The sequence below is a fragment of the Lygodium microphyllum genome, chromosome 6 (assembly GCF_053477565.2).
Source record: "Lygodium microphyllum isolate KBCC chromosome 6, Lygodium_microphyllum_v1.1.10, whole genome shotgun sequence".
In the NCBI taxonomy this organism is placed as follows: Eukaryota; Viridiplantae; Streptophyta; class Polypodiopsida; order Schizaeales; family Lygodiaceae; genus Lygodium; species Lygodium microphyllum.
The window spans coordinates 157296576-157320150 of record NC_141140.1 but is presented as its reverse complement, the minus strand read 5'-3'; the positions used below and the strand labels follow the sequence as shown (position 1 = coordinate 157320150).

Below are 23575 nucleotides of genomic sequence, written 5' to 3'. Positions count from 1 at the left end.
TCAGAAGTTTTTTCAAGCAAAAACTTCTGAATCTCCAGAGAAATTGTAAGACCATCATAGTTATTTGAGTAAGCGACACTCATCTGTGGACAAGACCACTCTAAGCAACTGCACCATTCAAATTTGATTATCAAATGGAAAAGTATTAGCATATGTGGAACACAAACCTATGACATAAATCACTCAAAATCATTTTTGAAACTTCTGGAAGTATTTTATTTTAGTTATCAAACAAGTGAATATTGCACATTAAATTATTAACAGATAACATATTACAACTTTCACATGCATGGCAGTGTCCACGAGGAACCCTAGGGTCCCTGAGATATTCATTCTGATTCTAGGGAAGGCATCAACTGCATGTAATAGCTCTTTAAAAACCCTTCTACAGATCCGACCAATCAGTTGTGGACAAGACCACTCTAAGCAACTGCACCATTCAAATTTGATTATCAAATGGAAAAGTATTAGCATACGTGGAACACAAACCTATGACATAAATCACTCAAAATCATTTTTGAAACTTCTGGAAGTATTTTATTTTAGTTATCAAACAAGTGAATATTGCACATTAAATTATTAACAGATAACATATTACAACTTTCACATGCATGGCGGTGTCCATGAGGAACCCTAGGGTCCCTGAGATATTCATTCTGATTCTAGGGAAGGCATCAACTGCATGTAATAGCTCTTTAAAAACCCTTCTACAGATCCGACCAATCAGTTGTGGACAAGACCACTCTAAGCAACTGCACCATTCAAATTTGATTATCAAATGGAAAAGTATTAGCATATGTGGAACACAAACCTATGACATAAATCACTCAAAATCATTTTTGAAACTTCTGGAAGTATTTTATTTTAGTTATCAAACAAGTGAATATTGCACATTAAATTATTAACAGATAACATATTACAACTTTCACATGCATGGCAGTGTCCACGAGGAACCCTAGGGTCCCTGAGATATTCATTCTGATTCTAGGGAAGGCATCAACTGCATGTAATAGCTCTTTAAAAACCCTTCTACAGATCCGACCAATCAGTTGTGGATTTCTTGTTCCATTCTTTTACTCTTAAGATCAGACAGGTAAAACTTGGTTTATAATTTATGTTCCAAGGCATGAATGGTGACTACTCTGATTGTGATTTCCTGCATCCATACTTCTTTGAATAACAAAAGAATATGTAGCGCCCTATCAATCTTTGAAGATAGGGGGATTCTCCATCCGAAGTACAAACCTGACCAAAAGTTGATCTCCTTCTGAATTCATCAGCACATTCTTTCAATGTTTACTGCAACCTTATAATGCATTACTTGAGATCCCTCAAAAAGTGTTTTAGTTGTCCAAAGGTTGAGTCAAGTCAAAATCAGACAGCAATAACTTCATCATTGATCCTCAATATGGCTAATTTTGGCTATTTATGAACAAGTTCCATAGGCCTTGAAAATTGAGTTATAAAAAGTTTCCCTACACACAACTGCTTTAAAAGTTCCTATGAGATGAGAGCATACTATCTCCTTGATTTGGGGGGTTAAAGCAGTAAATATTGAATAATACCATTCATGTGTTAATGAAAAAAAATAAGCCACAAACATCCAATGCATAGATGGAGGCAAAGCACTCTGGCCCAACGAGCTGCACTACATGAGCCTGGTCAATAAAACCATGGTCAAACAACACATGCCCAGAATAACAACTGTATTTGCTAAAGGTATCCAAGTGCACAGGCCATCTCCACTATACTTGTGATGGTCCCAGGGCACTTCCCAAATCGTAGTAGTCATCCATTGGCTAGAATCAAGTGCAGGCCAACAACATGGCCAATTTGGCGAGCAATACCAGAGCATCAGTGGCAACAACTACCGCATGGGGGACATACACTGCTTTAAAAGTTCTTATGAGATGAGAGTATACTATCTCCCTCATTTGGGGGGTTAAAGAAGCAACTATTGAATGTGTTAATGAAAAAACATAAGCCACAAACATCCAGTACATAGACTGACACAAAGCACTCTGGACCAACGAGCTGCACTACATGACCCTGGTCATAACAACAAAAAGATGATCAAAGAAAACATACCCAGAATAAGAACTATACTTGCTAAGGGTATCCAAGTGCATAGGCCATCTCCACTACACTTGTGATGGTCCCTGGACACTTCCCAAATCATAGTAGTCATCCATTTGCTAGAATCAAGTGCACACCAATAACATGGCCAATTTTGCAAGCAATACAAGAGCATCAGTGGCATTAACTACCGCGTGGGGGACAATAGCCACTGGGATTGGTCTGACCAGCGAGACAGGTCAGACACCATCAGTCTTCATCCACTTCCTTGGCAGGTTTTGCACCTACAAGTAGCAGAAAGTGCTGTGATGGTGATCAAAGGCTTCTGAGGTTCATGATTTGGAAACTAGAGGCTCATAGACGTACTCTAGACATGGTGCATGAGTGTTTGCAGCATTGTACATGGGCGACTGAAGCATGAATCTACTATTGGCAGCCTTTGCCCTTGTATAATTGCTATTGTTCTAATATATGAAATGGATTCTCTCGTGCCTACTTAATTATGCATCTTACAGTTGATATCAGAGCCAACTCCAAAGATAGACGTGTAAAGATTCAAGTGTTGGAATCATGAGAATGATATATATGCGAGAGGCAGCAGACAATAGACTGACCCGCAGATACACAGCACTAGGTGGTTTGGAGAGGATGTGCTCACAGGTGCAAATTCCAAGAACCCCGCACCAAGCTATGGCTCTTCGATACACTGGTCACATCCACACTACTTTATGGAGTATAGATATGGGGGCCCAATCTTGACCACCATAGCAGATCAGGGCGCACTTATGACGGATGGAGGTCGATGGAGAAACCCCTAGTGTCCATGATATCAAGGATGATCAGATGTAAGGCCTCAGTGCCACATGAGATCATCAGAGCCAAGCTAGCAGCTACACCGATTGTGGTGGAGGCCCTCACCCGATTGATCGCATACATACATAGCCTATGGGACTTACCCAAACACAGATATGCACGGTTGGATATCAAGCGGACATGGTTGATGCCAAGGCACGAGCTAGGGACAAAGATGTGTTTCTACCGCGAGCATTTCCTTCATACTACAAATGATGGATTTATTGTTCGCCCGAGATACATGGACACCCAGCTTTCCCATGGGATCAAATGTACTATTGGCCAGCTGCGCACCTCCTCACATCACTAGAGATTGAGACTGGCAGATATAGATCCATCCCACCAAAGGAGTGCATATGCCAAATATGCCAATTAGAGCCAGAGACAAAGGAGCATTATATTTGCCATTGCCCAGTGTATTATGAGGTCGTGGTCGTTTCCACTCTCTCTTTAGAGACAGATTTGGACCACTATCCAGAGTCATAGATTTTACCGATCAGCGATGCCTTGGCCTCTTTCTTCTTGAGATGCAACGGCTTCGTGACATGCATCTCAGGAGTACAGCTGCTCCAGGACACCGAGGCCCTTCACAGAGGCAGCTCACAAACTTCTTTGCAAAGGAGACTTAGAAGACTTCAATACAGTTACAACCACAGTCCACACAAGAGCCTCTCTCACCGCCACAGTCCACACACAGACAAGGAGTACTGATTGATCGAGCCATTCAGCTTGCCAATCTAGACGTCCTAGGCCTCGGCACAGACACCGACAACACCTTCATAGGCGGATACAGGGGATTATTGCTCGGGCTAGAGCTAGGCCATCCATACCCACATGAGATTGTACATTTGGAGCTCATTGTTACTAGACAGAGCTCTATGTTTTACACATAGCCATAGTTAGTTTCCTTTTGTGCTACATATTTTGCCCAAACACTTGTACCATCATACACATGATTGTAACTCATGGTATCATAGGTCATTTTGGCCTTTTGTAGACATTAATATATCGTTTCGTTTCTCTCTCCGTCCGTCCATAATCAAGTGTTTACCCTAGTGATAAGCCACTTATTTTATTAACTCAATGACCCGAGTTCAAATCTCCCCTTTTTGTATACCTATACTAAATGACTGTACGGAATGTAGGAGTTGAACCTAAGACCTTTTGGTCACCAATCATTCAACTTAACCAATTGAGCTACACTTGTTTAGTTTGTGTGTGTGTGTGTGTGTGTCCTCTTGTATCTTGTATTAATATGCGGCTTTTGTCATTTTTGCTTTAGGAAGAGTTGCAATTAATGCTTCTCTCTCTCTCTCTCTCTCTCTCTCTCTCTCTCTTTTTTTTCGTAAAAGGTAATTGTATTAATTACGAAAAAATACAAGATTACTTGATTACAAGATAGTTGATGACACTAAGCCATCAGGTGAAGAAGTTCTCTCGCTCTCTCTCTCTCTCTTTCTGATTACAAGAGGCACAAGGGCCCTAGGCCAACGTGTGGGAAATCCCCGTAGTAATGCACTAAAAAGTTACACCAATCATGGCAACGACCCAGAGGCAATTGCCATATGCCAAGGAAGCAAATCCTCCCGAGGGAGCAAGTCTGAGTGTCGGATGAGATCTAGCTGCCAATGCAAGAGGCCTTTAAGCCTGGCAATATGGCGCGGTACATTAGAGGCCGAATCAAAGAGAAAATCATTGCGCGTGGTCCAAATGTGCCAGCATCCCCAGAATCTGAAAAAGTGAAATAAGATCTTCATATGCAACTGTGGCGGTGTGGGATACTTCGGGTGCACAAAAACCCAGTCGAAAGGAGTTAGTGAGGACCCCACCACAGTGCGCCAAATGTGCGACAAGAGTGACCAGATATTCTTGGCGAGCGGGCAAGAAAGAAAACGATGTCGGGCCGATTCCGCCGTTGTGATACAGAAGAAACAAGTGCCATTCGAGATGCGACGCTTGGCAAGGGCCGAGGCAAGAGGAAGACCACCAATCATTACCTGCCAAAGAAAGACCTTGCATTTGAAAGGTGCCTTATTGAGCCAGCCCTCCATCAGCGTTGTCTGCCACCATGTCAGCGATTTCCGCAGTCCCCAAACAGTATTAGCTTTGTCACCCAGCCATTGGTGATCCCGAATGAGAAGATGATACACCTAATTAGTAGAGGCCTTTTCCAGACTCAACCGGCCTGCAAGGTCCCAGTCTTGCCAAGGGCGATCCACAGCCAGGGCAGGAAAGGGTTGCCTACCCTGAAGCTCCGACGAAAGCTTTCCCCATAAATCACGGTATCCGCGCGGGATCTTGAAAAGTCGTCTAGCAGTCCGAAACGATACAAGGACATTGCGAGTGGCAAGGGTAGCATCCGCAACCGACGTCACACCTAAACGGGCCATGCGGTTAAATCTCAATCTGAGCTGGTGTTTATCTTCCCATGAAAGTAGTCGCGATACTGCCAACAATTCCAGCTGAAAGGAGTTAGTCTGCAAGCGGTCCCCTACCGGGTGCCAACGGGCCTTTTGGAGCACCACTTTCCAAGAGCCGACCAAGTGCAGTAACAAAGAGAAAGAGGGACTGGAAAAACGGGAGTCAGCATTAAGGACATGCCACCAGGAGGCCCGAAGCCGGGTGTTACCATGGCGGAGCCCACTGTCCTCAAGAAAATAACGGGCTATGATGGTCCACGGGTGATGATTCACACATGGCACGAAAAAGGGACCAACGGAGAGCTAGCATATGATTTTCTGCATCCAAAAGAGCTCCACCACCCATGCGCTTAGGGGTACATGTATGTGACCAGGAAATCCATGAAATGCCTGCCTTCAGTGAATCCTTCTTCCATAGCATGAAACGGATGGGATGAGTAAGAGCCTTCAAAGTAGTAGGCGTCCATGGCAACAATGGCAGGAAATACGTTAGCATTGGGAGCATAATTGACTGAGCCACTTTGAGGCGGACATGGAAGGGCCACGCTTGCGACTTCCAATACATAAACTTCGCCGCCAGTTTTTGTGAAATCCACTCCAGCAGGTCCTTTGGCCGTACATCCACCCCCAATGGGTATCCAAGATGCCTGACAATAGAGCCACGGGAAACCACTTGGCCTTGCCAGCCTAATGACGGTAAATCAGGCTCCGTGCAACTGAGAATGGCTGACTTAAAGGCATTGATGCGAAGCCCAGAGGCCTGACCAAAAAGCGTCCAAACATCTAATGCCTTGCGAATGTTGTCCCTGTCCGCCTGCAAAATCATAAAGGTGTCATCAGCCAAAGATTGGCTAATGAAGTGCTGGCCCAAAGGAAGAGACAACCCTGCCAGCTGAGCAGAATCTGCCATGGAGGATAACATTGAAAGGACTGGGTGAGTCGCCAGGGCAAAGAAAAGAGGACTCAAAGGACAACCCTGTCTGACTGAGCGTGCAAGGACAAAGGGCTCTGTAACCCCACCATTGAGCATAACTCTGGATGAAGCCGCAGCACTAATGGTGTAGATCAATCGGGACATCCGGGTACCAAAGCCCATAGCAGACATGAGATCTGCAATGAAAGACCAGTCCACATAATCAAACGCCTTTTCCAAGTCCAATTGAATCAATACCACTTCCTGACCGGAGTGTCGCGCATAGTCAATAGCCATTTGCACATTTAAGATATTATGCAGAATGTTGCGGCCCTTAATGAAACCATATTGAAGAGGATGCACAATAGCGGGAAGGTGCTTGTGAAGCCGATTCGCCAGCACTTTGGAGTAGATTTTATACATGAAGCCCATCAAAGAGATTGGTCTCCAGTGTTGCAGCTTTGACGGCGAAGGGACCTTTGGAATCAGTTTGATAAGGCCTTCTTTCCATGAGGAGGGCATGACCCCTGTTTCCCAAACCTGCTGAAACATGACCACCAATGGCTTCACCAACTGCGTGGCCGAGCTCTGAAAGAATTCATTAGTGAGACCATCCCAGCCAGGACTTTTATCCGTCGGCAGGTGCAACAAAACATCCATAACCTCCTCCTCGCAAATATCCGCCTCCAAAGTGGCTTGCATATCCAATGGAACCTGCTGGCGGACCAGATGATAGAAGACCGAGCGGGCATGCGTAACCTGGCTAGAAGGCAAGGGAGAAGAACCAAGAAGTTCCATAAAATAATTTCTACACATATTGACAATGGTCTGCGGATCAGTGACCATGCGACCCTCCGAATCCTGGAGTCTGGTCATATTGTCGCAAGCCGGAGACGCATGCAAGGCGCGAAAGAACTTATGAGACTGGCAGGCACTATCTTGCAATGTGTCAGTCAAGTTACGCAGCTTGGCATGCTGATAAGATTTCAACTGAAATACTTGAAGAAGATGGGCCAAACGCCTCTCCAATGACAGCAGAAAATCATCATCCGGGGAATCCAAGAGCAAGGAACGGACCAAAGCCAGTAACTCCTCTGCTGCAGATCGACGACGGCGACAAAGCTGTCAGAAGTGGAGCAGCGGTGGAAGCATAAACATGTGCTGAAATAAACTGCTGAAACACAAGACAAAAAGAGAAAAGAAAAGAGCACGATACAGATGAGAACTCAGATGTATGCACGGGAAATGGAATCCATATATCTGAACACGAGACAGTCGCATACAACAGTGAGTCACTGGCTGCGTGGGCACTGGCACTGGCTCTGGCTCCTCTCTCCACAGAGTCTGCAGATGGTGAAGATGAAGTGACTGACTGAGGAGGAGCCACTGAGTATAAATAGGCTAAAAAAGTGGGGAGCAACAATGCTGGTCGGACAGCATTAATGCTGGCCGACTGGTGCATAAAATGTCCCACTGGCATAAAATGCCACACCAGAAAAATACCTAAAATACCTAATAAAAATGTCCAGCCCAGATCAAGCTCAGACTCACACATGAGCTGACAAATAGTCTGCTAACACCCTCTCTCAGATCATGAGTGATCTGATACAATACAATAGTACAATGAAAAGGGATCATAAACTATACAACAGAGAACCACCAAGTAGAACCATGGATACCCAAGCAGTGGGTGATCAAGCCACCACCAAGGTGCCTCGGAGAGAACCTGATGTCGATGTCGATCGTACCAAACACTTGAAAATAGAGAAGATCATAGCATGTCTCTGTGTCCATCACCAATATCTTGCAGTAGCATACAAGACCATCCTGTCAAAAATGCCTCTGAACATATGTGACCATGGAGTCCCCGCCTTTGGCCAGACCACCAAAGTGTCCCCTCATCTGAGCTCCAGACGAAAGCCTCCCGCTCTCTGTCAGATAACCAGCTCAGCATGAACCTGGATGTCAATCCCAGCTCCAGGATTTGATTCCGCCAGACAAAAGTCGATGCGTCAGGGACGTCCCTCTCTGGAACCTGTGCACCTGTATAAAAGTATAGATGAGGCGCGGCTGCCCCATCTGAACACCCGCTCACACTCCCTCTCTGGCACAAGAGAGTCGTGAGGGATGACCTCATCACCACCACTAGAAAGCAGCCGAGAAAGGGGCCACCAAGCCCTTCCCGCGATCCAAAGAAGAGGATCCCTTCCGCGCCTTGGACTTCACCTTGGTCGGAGGATCGGAGTCGAAGTCTGAGGAAGGAGAGGACTCATCGGTAGAGTCAGCATCCCGCTTCGTCTTCTGCTCCTTCTTCCTGGAAGCCGCTAACTTATTGCAGGCCTTCCGCAAATGTCCCTTCTTGCCACAGTGGTAACACTGGGCCTTCGACTTCTTCTTCCCGTCACCCCTCTCTGAAGCTACATAAGCCTCACCTCCATAATGTGCCGGAAGCCGCCCCTGTAATCTCAAGGATGCCTCATGCTTATCATCAGTGGAAGTGCACGGAGGAGCCATATGGAGAGGATAAGAAGAGAAGTAGAGAAGAGATGGAATTGAGAGAGGAAACACAGCCAAAACACAAGCACAGACTACAGAAAATGAGAGTTCACATGCAATAGAACCCAAAATCTGATCAATAGAAGACAAAATCTGCTGCAGAAAGACAAAAAATCAGTCAAAAACTGCCAAAAACAGCAAAAACGGCCTGAAGGAACAGCCACCCAGCCACGAGAGATGCTGAATCAGCAAAACGCAGGCTGTAAACTGGAGAAAACAGGTAGAAAACTGTCGCCAGCAGCTGCAGATGAAAAACGCAGGCAGCAGAGGGTGCGTAGGCAGCAGAGGGTGCGGAGGCAGCAGGCGATGGCAAAACTGCAAAAAACGCAGGCTGAAAACAGCCCCAAAACAGGTCGCCTGGCTGTGACAGCAGTCGTCTGATCAGCAGGGGTACAAAACAGTCCTGAAATCAGCAAGAAAACACAGCAGAAACACAAATCCTGAAAACTGATACCATGTCAGAAGTGGAGCAGCGGTGGAAGCATAAACATGTGCTGAAATAAACTGCTGAAACACAAGACAAAAAGAGAAAAGAAAAGAGCACGATACAGATGAGAACTCAGATGTATGCACGGGAAATGGAATCCATATATCTGAACACGAGACAGTCGCATACAACAGTGAGTCACTGGCTGCGTGGGCACTGGCACTGGCTCTGGCTCCTCTCTCCACAGAGTCTGCAGATGGTGAAGATGAAGTGACTGACTGAGGAGGAGCCACTGAGTATAAATAGGCTAAAAAAGTGGGGAGCAACAATGCTGGTCGGACAGCATTAATGCTGGCCGACTGGTGCATAAAATGTCCCACTGGCATAAAATGCCACACCAGAAAAATACCTAAAATACCTAATAAAAATGTCCAGCCCAGATCAAGCTCAGACTCACACATGAGCTGACAAATACTCTGCTAACAAAAGCGAGGCATGATGGATCCCATACTGCCGAGCAACCCGCTGTATATTAGAGAGCAAGCGTGCAAATGAAGGCAAGCCCTCAGAGGCGAAGTCCAATAAGAACCTCTCAATCAATTGCTGCATATAGCCCTGAAAAATTGAATGCTTCAAATAAGAGGAGTTGAAACGTAAAGGGAGCCTGTCCAGCAACTGCATAAAAGGTGCAATAGATTGTGCCCGCATCTCCAGCTGGAGGGGGAAATGATCCGACAACGCATACTGCTGCAAGACCTTCATTTCCAGCATCTCGGGAAGAAAATCGTCCCCCTGCATGATATACATTCTGTCTAGCCGCGACCAAGTAGTTGCATATTGGGCGGAATGAAAAGTAAACCCTGAAAAAGAAGGGTGAAGCCACAACCAAAGATCCTGCTTAAGTACGTGCAAAGCAAAGGAATTCCACACCCGGCTTTCCGGCGCATCCATGACCGAATGCCCTGAAGTGGACTGCGAAGAGTGAACACACATATTGAAATCTCCCATCAAAAACCCCCTTCGGCCAAGGGACATGGAGGCCTGCAAAGTGGACCAAAGATCCCGTCCGGATGCGGGATCATTCGGAGCATAGAGGCCCAATAACCATAAAATCTCTCCTTCAAATAAGACTTCGATAACCAGAAAGCGGCCCTGCACATCATTTTTAATAAGGACAGGCTGATATTTCTCATGGACAATCATCAGCACACCTGAATAGTGCGTAGCATGGGTGCCTGCATAAAACAGGCGGAATCCATGACAATCCACAACTTTTCCTGCTTCACCGTGACTTTTGTGCTCAACTGCACACAATACATCCCACTGGTTCTCATGCAAGACGGTCCACATGGCATGTTGCTTATGGCGAGAGCAAATGCCTCGCACATTCCACGTGGCTATCTTCATATATCTTCAAAAAAGGAAGTCAGGAACGAGGCGCCTGTTGCCTCGATTTCACCTTTTCCGCGAGAGCATCCAGGACGCCCTCATCCAGAAAATCAGCCAGTACTGCAAACGAATTCTGGCGACCTGCTTTAGAGGTAGAAGGGAAATCCACTGCCTTGGGAGTGGGGCGGGGATAACGCCGATCCCAGGGCGTAATCACATTACCTTTGGTATCAAACGCCAGCTTAGCAGGAGGGCCTTTGGGGCCGTCGGTATAGACTTTCCTTGGCGACTGAGTACGGGGGGCAGATGGGGCCGTAGTACGCGCAGCCTGCTGTGAAGTGACCATTTCTTTTCTGCGCGTATATGTGCGCACGGAATCCTGGGCAGCAGTAGGCCCAGGATCCGCCAGGCCTGCATCCAACTTTTTACCTTTTTTTGGACGTACCTCAATCCAGTCGATGCGACGGGAATCCAAACCCAGGACCTGTTGTTTGCCTTTATCCATGACATGAGGTGACTGAAGGGCTTCCTGGGGCGGGGCATCAAGCACCATGGCATCCTTGGGCAGCACCACTTGCGCATCCTCCGAAGACGGTTGCCTTTCAGGGCATTCAGCCACGAAATGCCCCAATTTACCACATGAAAAGCAGTGTCCCGCAAAGTTGCCCCATTTCAAGCGAAAATGCAGAGGATGCATGCCTGAACAATTGAGGCGAAGCCACGCGGGCCTTTTCCTGGCCGTGTCCCATAACATGCATAAACGGTTGCGGTTCATTGCCCTGAGGCTTGGGGGAACCAGCACTGTTCCCACAACCGCCATCGCATCCTTCAACATTGGCCAATAGACCGCCGGACAATTTTCCACTTCCACCCACACCGGGCATTCTCGTTGTAGACGCTGGAAGTCGGCCATGGGGCACCATGGTACCACATGGACCAAGCGGCGATCAAAGAATAGTGCCAACTTGGACAGGAGCTCAGCTCGATGCGTTTCCGATTTCAACAGCACCTCATAAAAGCCGCGAGGTCCAAGGAAGATCTCCTCAACACACTCCCCTTGCAATAAATGGTGCATCCACTGGCGAATATGCGACAGCACTGGGATCCTGCCAGTGAAGAAAAGTATAACTGCACGATCATAAAATACCGAGAAGGATCGCAAGACTGATTTGGGGTCCACCGTGGCTTCCAGCACATCATCCGTTCCCGCTTCAGAAAAAGATTCATTATTATGCTGGACATAATCGCCAAGCAGAGTATTGGCAAAGTCTAGCAAATGCTCCCAGTCAATTTTTCCTGCGAATCCACAGGATCAGAGGCCACTTGTGCATAGGAATGTTCCTGAGGACCCATTGGCTCATCAGAAGTATGCTTGGAGCGTTTGCCAGCAGGCGGCAGTTCAGCACCCGGCAGTTCAGAACCCGGAGGCAGCTCCTCCGTGCATGGCACCATATCCTCTGGCTCCTCTGCATCGGAATCAGGGCCAAGGGCTGCCACCGTCCGGTCGAGAAAGTCCATATCCAGGCCAGCCATACTGCTGTCTTCTCGCTCGCGCTCTCTCTCTCTCTCTCTCTCTCTCTCTCTCTCTCTCTCTCTCTCTCTCTCTCTCTCTCTCTCTCTTTCTTTTCTGTACAGCGGCGCTGTCCAAGGGCGGATTCCACAAGCACAGCCGATGAAACCTGAACTTTACCTGTCAGCCTCAGTCGTGGCCTGTCCCAAGAACGTGTGTGGCAGGGCGGAACCCTAACAGTGCAGGGGCCTGAGGGTGGAACACAGGGCTGGCAGTCGACGGCAGAGTGGGATAGTCGAGAGCGCAGGGCAGGGGCCTCGCCAGCAGAAACCCTAACACGCAGGGCGAACGGGCGAAACGCAGGTGCAGAGCCCGCAGCTCAGGCGAGCGATAGCAGGGCGAAGGACGCAGGCGATGGGCCTACAGGCAGCAGGGTGGGGGGCTCAGCCGCAGGCGACGGGCCTGCGGGCGACGACGGCGTCAGAGGCAGGCGACAGGCTTCAGAGGCAGTCGACGGGCCTGCGGGCGACGGCGGCTTCAGAGACAGGCGACGGGCCTGCGGGCGACGGCCAGACGGCGGCTGCAAACGACTAGGAGCAGGCATTGACGACGAGGCACCAGGCGATGGCAACGCTGCAGGCGATGCTCTCTCTCTCTCTCTCTCTCTCTCTCTCTCTCGTGGTTATCCTAGTGGTAAGCCACTTGTTTAATTAACCCAATGACCCAGGTTCAAATCTCCCTTGTTTGTATACCTATACTAAATGACTGTACCGAATGTAGGAAATCTTGTATGAATATGTGGCCATTACACAATGCTTTTTGTTGCCATGAAAATCATAGTGCCCCTTCTCTCATCAATGTGCTTGTGATCATGGATCCAAAGAGTAACTAGATCCCATCATAGCTAAAATCCAACATCCGATATCATAACTATCAATCCAAAAAGTCTCTAACACCACGTACCACCTACTACCTATCCAATATAACTTATTAGAACTTTTGCCTTTGACACCAACTAATAACTATGCTGTCCTTGGCCCATCATTGTGAATCAACTATCTTGCACAACACGTGCACCTCACATCTACACATTTAATTAACAACTAAGTCAAATGCTAAGCAAAGCATTGAAAATTCATGTCCCCATAATAGTCTCGCAATGTCTCAAGGACAACATAGACCATGCGTTTTCCAACTTCTTGAAGACCGTTTCCTAGAAATGACCAATGAACTTAAGATCATGGTCACTAACTATTTCCTCAATCAAACCATAAAGTTGATACAAATGCTCAACAAAGAGACTAGCCAATCAGTGGCTTTTAACAATTGTCTTTCTCGGAATGAATACAATCATTTTTATCAATCAGTCAACCATGACCCAAACTGCAACATGACCTTAATTCACCTGGGATAATCCTACTACAAAATCCATAGAAATGATACTTCACTTCTTAAGAGTAATCTTTAAAAACCCACCTATTTATGCCATCTAGCTTTACTAAACTGAGACTGTAGGCACTCACGCATGTAAAACTCAACCAAAGTCTTCATGTGCAACCAATAAAAGTACCTAGCAATCCAAACCAAAGTCCAATGTATGCTAAAATATCCCACGCTCGGTGCATCATGATACCCCATAAATCTTTTGTAGGTATCCTCATCATCGGACACACACACATAACCTTATTTAAATAGTAATCGATTTCAAATGGAATACTTTTCACCATATCTCTCTCTCAATAACCAACTTACCACCAAAGCTTCTTGAGTTACTAGGTCCATCTTGAACTAATTGCCAGATCCTACCAAAGTGAGGATTGTTTTGGGATCATCCTTTGAGAAAAAGATAGAATCGATCAAAATTTCAAAGAAAGACAAGGCATTGGCTTCAAGGATCTAACTAAGAGCATCAACAACCACATCAATTGTGTCCTTCTAATATCGAATCTCAAATTCAAACTCCTACATAAGCTCCATCCATCTCACCTTACGACTGCAAAAAGCAAGCTGATCACAAAAGTACTTTGGCGAATAGTGATCAATCCAAATAACACATCCCTTCAACATCCAACTTGCAAACAAGACATGACACAAGCTATATGCACAAGCATATGAGTGGATATCAAACTCACCTCTCCCAACCATAGAGCCTGTAGCTAACGAGTCTGTGCGTGAGCTAAGAGTGAAGGAAGTAGAGATTTGAGAGCAGTAGAGAGTGAGAGAGTGAGCACAGAATGAGTATTCGGTACAATGACAATGTACCACAATTTAGGTTTTGAATGTATATAAAGTACAAAGTGTAAGGGTGCGTTCACAACCAAACACAATAAAAGGCACGGTGACCCTTTATTCCCAACAACCTCCCACCTAAATTCAACGTGCCTGAAGGTAGAGGAAATAATCAGCTAAGTCTATGTATGTACAAAGCCGAAAGACACATACTATCCAGCTCCCATCATCTAGTGGCAATAAGCAAACCACTCAGCTGGGAGACCTTTCGTGAGAAGGTCTGCAGGATTATCATCTATACGTACCTTGACAAACTCAATGCCTTTGCTATCAAGTACATCCCTGATGAAGTGATACTTCACCTGTATGTACTTTGTCTTTGCATGAAAGACAAGATTCCGTGCTAGCATGATAGCACTCTGACTGTCACATTGGAGGATAGGAAATTTTGTAATCCCAAGCTCTCTCACCAGACGTAAAACCCATAAAGCCTCTTTGCATCCCTCTGTGGTAGCCACATATTCTACCTCTGTAGTAGATAGTGCAACACACTTTTGCAGCCTAGATATCCAAGAGATTGCTCCTCTTGTGAACATAAACACATATCCTGAAGTAGACTTCCTGCAGTCAGGATGGCCAGCATAGTTTGCATCCATGAAACCAACAATAGATGACTTCTGCTTACCAAAGCAAATGCACAAATCCTTTGTGCCCTTGAGGTATCTCATGATACCCTTCACTGCTTCCCAATACTTTTTGCCGCGATATGCCATGTATCTGCTAACTACTTGTCAAGATTGTGGGAGAGAAGGAAGGAGTCTCACTTGTAGCTTTCTTGCTTGCACAATGGGGAAATACACATACAAGTGGAGGCTGAAAACAGTTTTCCTCTTCTTAGTTGTGTAAGCCAAAAAGAACTCTCATACAAAGAAATAGAAGAACCCTATATATGGGTCTCAAACCAAACTCAACTAACTAAGGTGGCATACTAACTGAACCACGAACTAGAGTAGATAAGGATAGCTGTCATCTAGCTATTATTCATGGGCGGTATACCAACCGCATCTACAACTAACAAGTCGGTGACATAAATGCACAACGGTCACCCTGGCATATCACGAGTGGAGCTCGATATCTCAACACTCCCCCTCGAGCTCAATCCCAATTCCTGCACACCAAGCAGGTCTCTGAACTTGCGCAGCTTCTCTACGCCCAATGCCTTCATGAATATGTCAGCTACCTGATCCTCTGTACTGACATAAACTAGATCAATAAGACCTAGTAAAACCCTCTCCCGCACATAGTGATAATGCACCTCAATGTGCTTTGTTCTAGCATGATATACTGGGTTATTTGCCAAGTGTATACTACTCATGACCTCTTGGAAGTCAATCCCTTTGTTCTGTGCATACCCTTTGGCAACCAGTCTTACCTTGTACTTGGGTTTCCCATTAACTGTCTTTACTTTGTAAACCCATTTGTTTTGAAGAGGCTTCCTTCCTTTGGGCAACGACACAAGATCCCATGTATCATTGGCATACAAAGATTTAATCTCTTCCTACATAGCTAGCTCCCACTTATTGCTGAATTTGCATGACTTGGCCTCTTTATATGTAAGAGGCTCACCCTCATCTAGTCATACCTATGTGGTTGCCTTCTTAAACGTGTAGGCCTGTGTACTTAATAATCTACATTTTCAAGAATTGGGTCTACATGTGAAGGTATGTCATTTTTAGCATTTACTGGCTGTTGTAACTTGTAAGCCATTTTCAGCATATTGCTCATACTGTACAGCCTTCATTTTCATTACCAGCACCTGCAATTTCATAATGAACAAGTCTATCTTGCTGTCCATGACCTCCTTGTGCTTCTATTTGCTATCCATCATCATCTGGCTCAAAAATAACCGGCTGATCATCAGTTTCAGCCTGTGGTATAGCACCATGAGATTCATTTTCTGAAGTAATAGATGGCTGCAAACTCAGAAATTTGACCTTTTTCATATCTTCATTTGAGGCTAAAGTACCTTTTAGCAATTTTGCCTCATTAAACACAATATTACGGCTGTGAATAATTTTCTTGGACTGAGGTAACCACACTCTGTAGCCATGGTGGATTTTGGGTCAAGTTTGTTCCTCAACTCATCTCTAACACGCACAAAAGCATCACAGCCAAATATGTGCTCACCCCCATTATCAGTTCTCAAGCATTTCAGCTTTCTATCTGTCTGAGTGATCACAAATGCATGAAAAGTTTTAAAAACAGCAAACACTTCACTTTTCTTTTTCAACAAGTATACCCAATTCTTTTTGGAACAATCATCTATAAAGGAGATAAAATATGCAACACCACCCAACAATTTCACGGACATACTACATACAGCAGAATGCACTAAGTCCAAGACATTGGACTTATGAGAAACACGAGAGTAAAAGGAATTTCTTATTTGCTTTCCAAATTGACACTCATTACAAAAGTCAAGTTTAGAGCCTTTTCCATCAACCCTCCTCAGAGAGGTAAGGACATCAAGTCGTTTTTGGCTCATATGGCCTAATCTCTTATGCCATAACTCCAAGTGGCTGCAAAGTTTTAGCAACTACAAGAAACTTGCCATTCAAGGCTTTACAGTGCAAACAATACAAAGTGCCCTTCTTGGTTCCTTTTGCAATCAGCATGGAACCCTTTTTCAATTTCCACAAACCACCACCAAACACTGTAGTGTAACCATGCAAGTCAGGCTGGCCAACAGATAGTAAACTCTTTTTTATGCCAGGCGCATATCTGACATCTTTCAACACAAACTCGTGCCCATTGTCTAAAGACAAGTATACAGTGCCAATCCCATCAATGCTGCAAGCATGGTTATTTCCAAGATACACCTTTCCATAACCGCCTGCATTGAACATAGCAAAACACTCCAAGCAAGGAGTTACATGGAAAGAGGCACCAGAGTCTACAATCCAAATTCTAAGTGACACCATCATCAACTGACAAAAGTGCATCAATCACATCAGCCTTGGTAATCAACATATCCTGCATGTGGCATACAAGGGCATCATAATCAACTGCACATAATACATCAGTCTCTATATCTGAAAGCTCCTCTATAACCACACTAGAGGCCACATTGGCCTTTTCCTTGCCTTTGACTGCCTCAGATGCATCTGTCTCATCCTCCTTTTTCTTATCTCCTACATTCTTCTTTCTCTCTTATTCCTTCTTATAATACCTGCAATCAGGTTTCTTGTGGCCCTTTCAACCACAGTGATAGCAAGTAATGTCACTCTTTTCCTTTCCTTTGCTCTTGCTCATGTTTCTCTATCCTGCATTTGCATTTTTCTTTTCAACCCTGCCTCTTACATTATAAGCTAAGTTGTTGCCTTCTCCACTAGACATACGTCTAATTTATTCATTCAAGATTGAACCCCTCACCCCATCATATGAGAGATTGGGGTTATTGCTGAGTGAAACCACCAAGGTCTCCCAAGAGTCAAGCAGTGTCATGATCAAAAAGATCACCCTCAACTTATCATCAAAGTCCAAATTTGCATCCTTGAGCTGATTTTAAATGCTTGTAAATGCACTCAAGTGCTCAGCTGCAGGCTTTGACTCATCCAGTCACATATTCACCAACTTGTGCATTAAATGCACCTGATTAACAACTGTGGTGATCTCATAGGTAGTTTTGAGCTTCTCCCATATTGTATAACCTGTATCTAAACCCTTGACATCTGTCAAGATGTCATCAGTGACACTCATCTTAATGTAAGCCACAGCCTTTTTGTTTACTCTAGCCCAATCTGCATCAAACATTAGTGCGGGTTTATCTTCTTGCAAAGCATCCTCACAATCTTTTAGGAACAATATGCCCTGCATACGGTCTTTCCAAAGGTCAAAGCCATGACCATCAAACTCTTGATATCTAAACTGGAAGAAGTTGCAACCATTTTATCACAAACGCAAAAGTAAATGCCCCTAAAATGCAAAAGCACAAGTTGAACCAGTAAACACCCTGTTGTTCTTCCTCAAACAGTAATAAATCTCTGTTGTTTGTATGTGAAACAGTCACCACACGGGCAAATACTGCAGAAATTTACCAAATTCTGCACAAAACCCCCCAAAATTTCAAGTCCAAAATTGCATAAATGTCAACCAATCTGACCCAGCTGAGCATAATTTTATCAATACATGAAAAGCCCCAATTTTCTGGGATCCAATGTCAAGAAATTTTACTCAAAAGAGCAAAATTGTGACTAATTTGGCAAAATCCCCAAATTAATTGACGTCACCACACGCAATGTCTGCAATTTCCGACTTGAAAATCATTGCAGGCATAAGCAAGGTCAAATTTGGGAAAAGCCCCAAATTTCGGACTCAATTTTGCACAAAATCTAAGATCTGTGCCTCCAGCACGTGAATTCCTACCAAGGCAAGTGTTAATTGAAAATATTAAAAGAAAAATTTTAATTTTTTTTAAAAACTGACAGAAGGGGGTCCATTGACCGCTGACGGCTGCTGTCGCCAGCCCATCACGCAAGCGTGTGCCTGCCCGCTAGACCCGTCGCGCCGTCACGTCGTCACGCTTGTTGGTCACGCCTGCTGATCATGCTTGCCCATCACGCCTACCTATCGACTGGTCCCGTCAGCTGCCTGCTACGTTTGCCTGCAACCCGACCCTGTCGCCTGGCGCCTGCCTTGTCGCCCTGTCCTGGTCATACACAACGGACCTATTGCCTATTGGTGTCCACTCTGAGCTGAGAGCCCGAGACTCCTACTCGACTGACTTCCTTTTGCCTCGAGGTTTGATCTCAGGAAGCGTGCACTCTGTGCTTTGATACCAGTTGTTGGAGCTCAACTAAGAGTAACAGAAGTTCGAGAGGAGTGAGCATGAGAGAGTGACGGCTAAAGAGAAAGAGAGCAGAGTGAAAGTACGATCGATTTGAGTATACCAACCATGTGTTGGTACACAAAGAATAAAATGTATTTATACTTAAGGCACGTAAGGGTGCATTCACATGTACACCTAAATCATGTGCATGTACTTTACACGGAGGTCAAACAGGCCTTTATCCCAACAATACTCAGCCAGCTTGACTTTCAAGGTGATGCGACGAGTCCAATCCCACGCCGCATAGTAGTCAATGAGATGGGCCTATGCTCACAAGCAAGGTCAAAGTGCTAGAGCTGAGCGTGCAATTTAGAAAGGAGACCTTGCATCAACTTTATGATGGCTAGCTATGGCATTTTTGCTTTTCCAAGAGTGACAAATCTCATATGGATACCAACGGAGGTCAGGCTGAGATTCTCATCCAAGGACAAGTTCCTACAAACCTTGGGAATCCAACATATGCCTCATCAAATTGGACCAAGTGGTAAAATTTGACCCATTTAAACGAGTCTTGTCTAAATAAGCATGCTTGGCAAATGAGGATGAATGGGAAGCTAGGGGGGATAGATGGGTGATGTTGAATATGAAGGTGGATAAGGTGGATTTGGTGGAGGAGGGGGGTAGGCAGAAATAGGCTATGAGTGTCCAATGGGTGCCAATTGATGCAGAGGCACGGGAACATGAATGTTTCTATAAGGTGCCGATAGGGGAGGTGGAGGCATCGGGACACGCAAGCCTAAGTGTGCAGAACCCCCCAAGGTGTTGTGTGGTGGAACATATGATGCACTTAATGGAGGTTTAAAGGAAGGTGCAACAGAATGTGAGGGTGGGATGGGTGGGAGCCCAAAAGGATTATGATGGATGTGGAAATGGGAAATAAAGTGAGTTTCTTTTGTCCATTAAATGCATAAACCTAAAAAGATGATTATGATGAGGATATGGATGCATTTACTTCAATTTGACCATGAGAAACAAAATCACTTGAAGGAAAAGAAGGTGAAAGGATACTTACAGCTTCAGCTTTCAATTGAATACCTTCTTTTGAGTTCAAAAAGAAATATATGTCTTCTTCATTGCTCATAAACCAAAAATTATTATGGATAGTCCCTTCATCAAGAGGATCACTTGACACTTCAAAAAAAGAGGAATCGGCATGAATAGATGTGTTCATACTTAACACTGGAGTAAAGATGAATGAAGGAAGTGGTGTGTAGTCTGTGCTAGTTTCCACTTGTGGATGGCCAGTCCGTGGTGGAGATTCTGTCTTTTCCGCATGGTCATAAGTTCTATGCATCGAATCTAAAGGAGAAAACTTGGTCTTCATTCAATCTACTATTGAGTCCTATGCATAAGGATAAGAACGTACTCCACAACTGAAATCTCATATGATCAGTGGACTCCATTGTAGTCTCTCCAACCATGCCAGATCTATCAGGAGACTAAAGTGATGTGGAAGTGTTCAAAGTCATTTGACCCTTCTTTTGTTCTTGCTTCTACAGATGAACTTACTAGTCAAAGTCCTAGGCATAGTAACATGGGACGGGGAACGGGAACGGGAACGGGAACGGGGATGGGAATGGGGAATGGGAACGGGAACGGGGTTGGGTAAAGGACGGCGGGTAAAGGACCGTCACGGGAACGAGGGAAAAAACGGCAATTAAAAAGTTTTTTTTTTAATTTTAAAATCACACTTAATCTACTCTAAGAGAGGAGCATTTAAAGGACACGTTTGCACCAAATAGAAGAAAATAGAGCATCATATTAGGAAATCCAAAAGACTCGTGACCACTCGTCACTCAAGAGTCAAGAGCCAAGGCTCAAACTACAATGACAAATGTACATAGAAGATGGGAGGAGAGTGTAAATACTAAAGCCAAAAATAAATACAAAATGTCAAAATGCCACATGACATAATGGCAAATGCTAAGTATGAGGGTAAATCGTAAGATTCAAGAGTCTAGAGTACTCCAAAGAGTCGAGAGTCGAGAGTCGAGAGTCGAGACTAAGTAGTGGGTCGGACAGTGGGATGAAGCGGAATCTCCACGGACTCTGTGAAGTCCTCGACAACCTGTGGCTCCTCCTCACCTACGCCCTCAAGGTCCTTCAAAATCTCAACTGTGTGAAGTGGGTCAACCTCTAGATCCTGTTGTGCCTCCTCCCATTCGGTGAATGAATCCGCTTTCTTCACCATGCCTTTGCAAAGCATTCGCAAGTTGGAACTCACAAAGACCAAATCATTGGCACGATACACTCCAAGGCAGTTCCTCTTCTTAGAGGTGATGTGGCTATACATTGACCAAAGTTGCTCCAAGCAATTGGAGCTACAACACTGTGAGAGAATGCGGATGGCAAATCGTTGCAACTCTGGACCATCTGCACCATAATCCTTCCACCAAAGTGCTGAGCCGATCTTGAAGCGATCCGTCTGTGCATCTAGCAATCCATAACTACCCCTCTTCTCAGGATATAATTGCAATTGATCTCTGATTTTGCGCCTGATACCTGCGTCTGGCACTAGACGATCCAAGATAATCCTGAAGCCATTGCTAACGTCTCTGTCCTTTTCCTGCTTGCAACCTTGAAATTCGAGATCCACCATGTAGGCTACTGCATGGAGAGAGGGGTAGTAGGCATCCCACTTTGTCACACACATGGATTTGATCTCATCATAGTCCTCATCAGGAGCATAAACCTTGAGGCACTCTATCATCCGATCCATGGCCTCATATACCTTGCCGATGCATGGCAACATGCCATCGACAACCCTCAAGAGGTCCATGACTGGTTTGATCATGGTGTCAATGCGCTTCACACTTTCCCACCATGTTGTGTCATTTGCTCGTGCTTTGCACTCTTGCCCCCTTGCTATGGAAGCCTCTGGCATGCTAGAAAACTCATCACTAAGGAAGAGTCCTCGTAATGCCCCGCTACACGTGGACAAGCGGCCTAACATGAGAAAGTTGAAAGCAAACCGTATCTCTGAATATTTGAGCTGAGAGAGGTTTGACCTCTTGGTGAACTCATGGCGAATCCTCCCATGATTGAGGACAAAGGTGACAATTTTGTTGGCTTCATCCATGACAAGAGCTATCCATGGTAGGGTCCCAATGTCTTTGATGACATTGTTAAGACAATGGGCCATGCAAAAAGAGACGGTGATGTGAGGATATGTGGCTTGAAGTATGTTCCCTACTGCTCGATTTGCCGGTTCCCCATCTGCACAAATGGTCACCACATTCTCTGCTCCCATGGTTTCCAAAGTTGTTGCCCACTCAGCAACAAGCACATCGGCGGACTTCCTGGAGCTGAAGGCGTCATGTGAGTCGACAAAATACATCTTTCCACGAGAATAGGCCACCACTCCATAAATAGACCGCTTGCGGGTGTCACTCCATCCATCCACCACAAGTGTGACACCATTATTGGCCCATAGCTCCTTCATATTTGCCACAGTAGCCTCAACACTCCTCTTCTTCTTTTCGAGAAGGGTGGTGCGAAGGGTTTCCGAAGAGGGGGGAACATAGGAAGAACCATATTCCCCAATCTTCGTAACCATGGCTCTAAAGTATGGAGACCTATTCAATGTTCATAAATCAAAGAGAGCATGTTAAGAATCAATATGATGATAAATAATAATGTTAAATGAACATAATAATTTATTATTTATCACTTGACACTAGAAACTCACCGAGCCGCACGGAAAGCAATGCGATCATGAAAGAAGAAACGAGCCATGACCATGTCCGTCTCCTCTTTCAAGCGAGGATTCCAATTTTCCTCAAGGGTACTTTGGCGAGGACGAGAAGATGGGGTGGTCGATGCGGATGGGCCACATGCAAAAGGTGTCGATGGGAAGGTATGTGATGGCACACCTCTACCCAAGTTACCGCGAGCCTCCATAGGACATCCTCGTGACCCCACCATGAGATTGGGATCAATGGCCACTTGTGGAGATCGCCTTGCCGCTTCGGCCACCTCATAGATTGCGAGCTTATCAAGAAGCTCATCTTTTCTCCGGGGTCACCTTTGTGCAATATCTCACCTCATTCCCGGGTTCGCTCAAGAGATGAGCTCGCACCTTGTTGGCACCACCACTACATTTGTATCCACAAAGTTTACATGTCCATGCTCTAGCACCGCCTCCCGAACCATACATAGGGCAATTGACCTCATCCCACCATGACCATCGATGTATCGCGGGTCTTCTCCTTCGAGTGGGGCCGGTGGTTCCTTCATGATTATCATTTTGTGAAGAGGTGGATGCTGCGGTAGATGTGGATTGGTTTGTAGATGGGAAAGCCGATGAAGATGCCAT

The 23575-nt window shown here is 45.4% G+C and overlaps 2 protein-coding genes and 1 pseudogene across 2 annotated transcripts in view; all 3 read right to left on the bottom strand.

The window, feature by feature from the left end:
• Positions 1–23575, bottom strand: part of LOC148035321 (folate receptor family protein) — a 49776-nt gene that overhangs the window by 2358 nt on the left and 23843 nt on the right. The gene's annotated exons all lie outside the window — the stretch shown is intronic.
• Positions 21263–22228, bottom strand: LOC148035323 (uncharacterized). The gene has a single exon (XM_087680452.1). It carries the CDS (start codon positions 22211–22213, stop codon positions 21263–21265), a length of 951 nt encoding a protein of 316 aa, XP_087536578.1. The 5' UTR covers positions 22214–22228.
• Positions 22839–23575, bottom strand: LOC148035322 (uncharacterized; annotated as a pseudogene).